We start from the raw sequence: 4,611 nt of genomic DNA, 5'->3' as shown, positions 1-4,611 counted from the left end.
AAACAATTAATGATTTTTGAAAACTCAAATTCGAATTCAAAGCTTCNATATATATATATATATATATATATATATATATATATATATATATATATATATATATATATATATATATATATATATATATTGTAGTATATAAACAACAGAATATAATTTACCTACAATTTTACTACAATTTCGTAAGTATAATGTATGCCATGTCATCGTCATCTTCTTCTTCTTCTTCGAGTTTCAATCTGAAATTCAGCCAAAATCAAGTCTAATCTTCACCAAGACACCCTCAAAACTGAGATATAAACTCCAAACAATATTTCCAATTATTTGCAACAACACCCAATCCAAACAAATAATGATTTTTGAAAACCCAAATTTCAATTTAAAGCTTCAAAGCTTTTTAATGGCTGTTAATGGTGGAATTGCTGCTCTCTTTTCCTTTGCTTTACATTACTCGAATTAGGGATTGAGAGATAGAGAGAGACGTAGAGAGAATTCCCAATTGTTTGCAACAACACCCAATTCAAACAAATAATAATTTTTGAAAACCCAAATTTGAATTCAAAGCTTCAAAGCTTTTTAATGGCTGACAATGGTGGAATTGCTGCTCTCTTTTTCTTTGCTCTACATTATTGGAATTAGGGAATTGAGAGATAGAGAGAGACGTAGAGAGAGAGAGAGAGAGAGAGAGAGAGAGAGAGAGAGAGAGAGAGAGAGAGAGAGAGAGAGAGAGAGAGAGAGAGAGAGAGAGAGAGAGAGAGAGAGAGAGAGAGAGAGAGAGAGCGCATGAGGGAGAGAGAATAAGGATGTGAAATAATTGATACCTAATATAAAGGGATACTCAATTAATTCCTAAAGTGTATATAATTGATAAATTTGTATATATGATGTAATTAAATTAAAACTTGAGTAAGAAGGGTAATAAAGTTTCCAATAGCGTATAGGTATGAAAAAATTCCTTAGTTGTTATAGTCCGCAAAAAGGCCCAACTACAAGTAGTATGAAACTCAAGTAAGTCCATTGGACAGTGGTAGAAACAATTTGAATCAATGCTACGTAGTACAAAACTCAAGTTAAATAAACAAAAAATCATCAAAATCACTAAGGAATAGTAAAGAAATAGTTCATTAAAGTCACTAGGCATAGTAAGTTTTGGTAGGATATATAAATAAAAAAGAAAAACTGTAATTTCTAGAGTTGAAAAGGGCAGTGTTGCAACACTATCCGAAATAACTTTTACATAAAGCTGCATTGGAAAATAAAGTTTCAATAAGGGTCAATTTGGTTAACTTTTAGAATATTCTTATCAATGTTTTAAAAGGCATTTTCGAGGCGAGGCACACTAAAAAATTCCCGAGGCGATGTGGGGCGAAAGTCTTAAGACGCTTACCCCCGAATTGTTGGGCGTATGCCCGGGCGTTTGAGACGCATTTCTGTAGTACTGAGGCGTAAGCTCCGGAGGCTTTTTCAAATTAAAACAATATTGGTTGAATAAGTCCTTCATATAGTACCCAAATTTTCAAATGTCATCTTGTAATTACTCAAAAATTTTAAAAGGGACCTGGAATATTAAATTTAAAAGTCAAGACCTTTTTTATTGACAGAAGCCCTAATTTATTATCTTTCTCAATTCTTTATCTTGTCCGCTAGTTTGCTACCATCTCGCAAAAGCAACAAATAGTCAGTATTTTTTTTTTCAAATACAAAGGGGGCTCCATTCTCCTTCATAACAGCAATTTCAAAGTTCAAATTGCAGGTTAGTCATCCTTTTTGTTCCTCCATGTAGAAAACTTTGTTCTTTTCAACTCCAGTTAGTTGTGCTTGTAAGTAGCGTATAATAGATTGTTTTGACTAGTTTTTTGTGGGGATGGAGCACATATATTTATAGTTTTCTTCAATTTTTATATAATTTTACCCATTTATAAATATTTAATGTATAAATCATGCTTATATAGTACATTTATGAAAGACCATAAATTAGGGCTGCTAAGTACTATATAAGTCATGCTAAAATAAGTATATCTATTAAGTACTATTAATTACATGACAAATCACTAAAGAAAAAGATAAACTAAGTTATGCATTTTCATTATAAGTCAATGCAAAACTTAAAATAGATATCCAACACAATTATCTTTTTCTTTTTTTGAAACAGAAAGATGTTTATTTATATTAAACTAGAGTATGGGTCATTTCTAGTGTTGAAATGAAATTATTTTGTTAGCATTAGTATTGATTTAAACTTTATTTGAGTTACTACATTTATGAGCTATAAAACTTATTGGACCATTCAAGAATGTTAAGTGTCCAAGCTTGAAATAATACACTAAAAGATAAGACAATGAAAAAGTTTAAGAAATATTTATAAATTACATTAATAAATATTTATATGTATAAAATATTTTAAAAATTTGCTGAAATGTAGTATCGGGTTGGTTTGGTTTTGGTTTGACTTTTTTTAATTAGAACCAAATCAAACCAATTATGGTCGTTTTTTTTTTCAATACCAAACCAAATCACATCGGGTTTTTTTTTCCGGTTTGACTCGAATTATCGATTTGGTATGGTTTATCGATTTTCTTAGAACACCCCTAGTTGTTATTTATAGTTTAAAATTAAAACTCATAATTATACAAAAATACTACTATAACTTTTATTTCTCATTAGAAATCCTCTGTGTGCGTGGGTTGTGCATAAATGTATATGATTGTCGCATGTCTACGTATTTGTGTACAAGATATTAATCAAAGTTCACTTGGTTTGAATTGCGAGAAGCGAAGAGTATTGAATATTGCGGAACAGAAAAAGTACTAAATTATGTGATCATGTTTCATGTTTTAATCCGTCATTCCATCACAAGAAGATATATAAACGGTGTTCCTCTTATATTCCTCACACAAGTCGAATCTCCATATGAAAAAAGAAGGCATATATTTCAATACGTTTTGGGCAGTAAGCTGCAATTCTTTAGGCACAGATCCAGTAGAAAATTTATAATAAACAGCTTACTGGCAACAAAAAGGATAGCAAAAACTTCCTGTTGGTTTTTTATCATTAAACGAAAACAGAATATTTTTTCTGAACTTCAACCCCTTCAAAAGAATTAGGAGGACAAGGGCCATGACCTTCACCAAACGAAGCAATATGATCTTTCAACGACCTCTTGTGCTTAAAATCCGAACCACAAATGCAAAGCCAACGTTTTCCACAGTTTTTCTCGTGCGTTCTCCAGTCCCCTTTCACAGCCAAGCACTTGCCACATTTCCTGCATGCAAAACGCTTTGTCCCGTGCTTTCTCTTGTAATGCGTTTGCAGTGTTCGAAAATCCTTCAATGGCTTAGCCCTCGGGTGGTTTATGTTGTTCTTGCACCCTTCCTCACAACAGTAGCATGGTATCCCTAACATGGCTCTTGGTTGTGTTCCCTTAAGTGATTCTGGTCCTTTTCGATATTGCGAACCATGCCCCCACATATGCATCTGCTAGTAAGACAAATAGTTGAATAATTGAAAAATGAGATTATTCAAGAATACACTTTGAATGCTTAGATTTGGATTGATTAGTTTTCCGGAGTAGATCGTAAGAAGATGGCATTTATTAATGATAATGGCGATAATTAATACAGTGTATACAAGTTAAAAAGAATGAAATATACTCAAAAAGAATGAATGCTATCTATGAAGTTTTGAGGCATGAGAGTGCACCTGAAGATTGTTGTAGCGATTGAAAGTTTTGTGACAAATGTGACATGAAAAATGGGTGAAGCCAACCAAAATTTGTGAAGGAGTTGGTATCCAATATTGGGTGCCTGCAGCCATATTTCCATCTCCTTTGGTATGATCAGTTGGAATATTAGTAGAGGTGTTGTTGAAATTTGGAAGACCAATGTGTAACGCAACAGTCACATCATCTTCTTTGTCAAGCCAGTTGCACGAATTAGGGTTTTCTTGATCATTAGATAGTCTAATTTCTTTTTCAGATGGCTGAGACAAGGTAAGGAATTCAAATGCATTTTGGGTTTTTTCTGCGAAGAAATCAAACGGTTCAATCTGATTTTCAACACTAGAAGATGAAGCCAAATATAAACGTTCCATCTCTTGTGTAAATATTTCTTTTAATAAACCTAGTATGAGTGAAAAGAATGGAGCATCCTAGGTGTTTTATAGCCCCAAGAGAGAATGTTTGTCCTTAGGTTTAATTTTAATAGTTTATCTTTAAGAGGGAAAATTCAGAGAAAACGACACTGGAGAAAATGCGTTTGGTCGTTGAATGTAAACAACATTAATTTGTTCTCTAATTTGTTTTAAGGGAAGGGATAGTTAATCTCAGCTGCTTGTCAACTTTAGCTTCTTATGGTATGCAATGTAATAGATTTAATTATGGGGCCCATGGTTTTCTAAAATTTGCATGAGCCTCACTGCAGTGGGATTTAGATTTATGGCAACATTTAATTAGTAGTAACATGTTTTAATTTATTCCTTCTTCGATAATTCAACGTCTTCTATTATTGTGTTGTAGCCAGAGGCGGAGCTAGGATTTTTAGTTTATGGTTCCGGAACATATTACTTTTTACTTACTGTGTTCTATATAAATTATTTATGCATATTCAATACAAAAAT

General features: G+C 32.4%; 1 protein-coding gene across 1 annotated transcript; it reads right to left on the bottom strand.

Moving 5' to 3' along the window:
• On the bottom strand, nt 2,909-4,098 carry LOC109225108 (protein TRANSPARENT TESTA 1-like). Its single transcript, XM_019389698.1, has 2 exons — nt 3,697-4,098; nt 2,909-3,471 (listed from the first exon to the last, which is right to left on the bottom strand). The coding sequence occupies exons 1-2, from the start codon at nt 4,084-4,086 to the stop codon at nt 3,049-3,051; spliced, it is 813 nt and encodes a 270-aa protein (XP_019245243.1). The 5' UTR covers nt 4,087-4,098; the 3' UTR covers nt 2,909-3,048.

The sequence above is a fragment of the Nicotiana attenuata genome, chromosome 4 (assembly GCF_001879085.1).
Source record: "Nicotiana attenuata strain UT chromosome 4, NIATTr2, whole genome shotgun sequence".
Taxonomy (NCBI): domain Eukaryota; kingdom Viridiplantae; phylum Streptophyta; class Magnoliopsida; order Solanales; family Solanaceae; genus Nicotiana; species Nicotiana attenuata.
Note: the sequence above shows the minus strand (reverse complement) of the source record. Positions and strands in the feature narration are given on the sequence as shown.

Excerpts from the sequence above, each read along its gene's own strand:
- LOC109225108 (XM_019389698.1), bottom strand. The coding sequence starts at position 4,086 with ATGGAACGTTTATATTTGGCTTCATCTTCTAGTGTTGAAAATCAGATT. Across the intron at positions 3,472-3,696 it reads ATCGCTACAACAATCTTCAG|ATGCATATGTGGGGGCATGG; the intron begins GTGCACTCTCAT and ends TCTTACTAGCAG.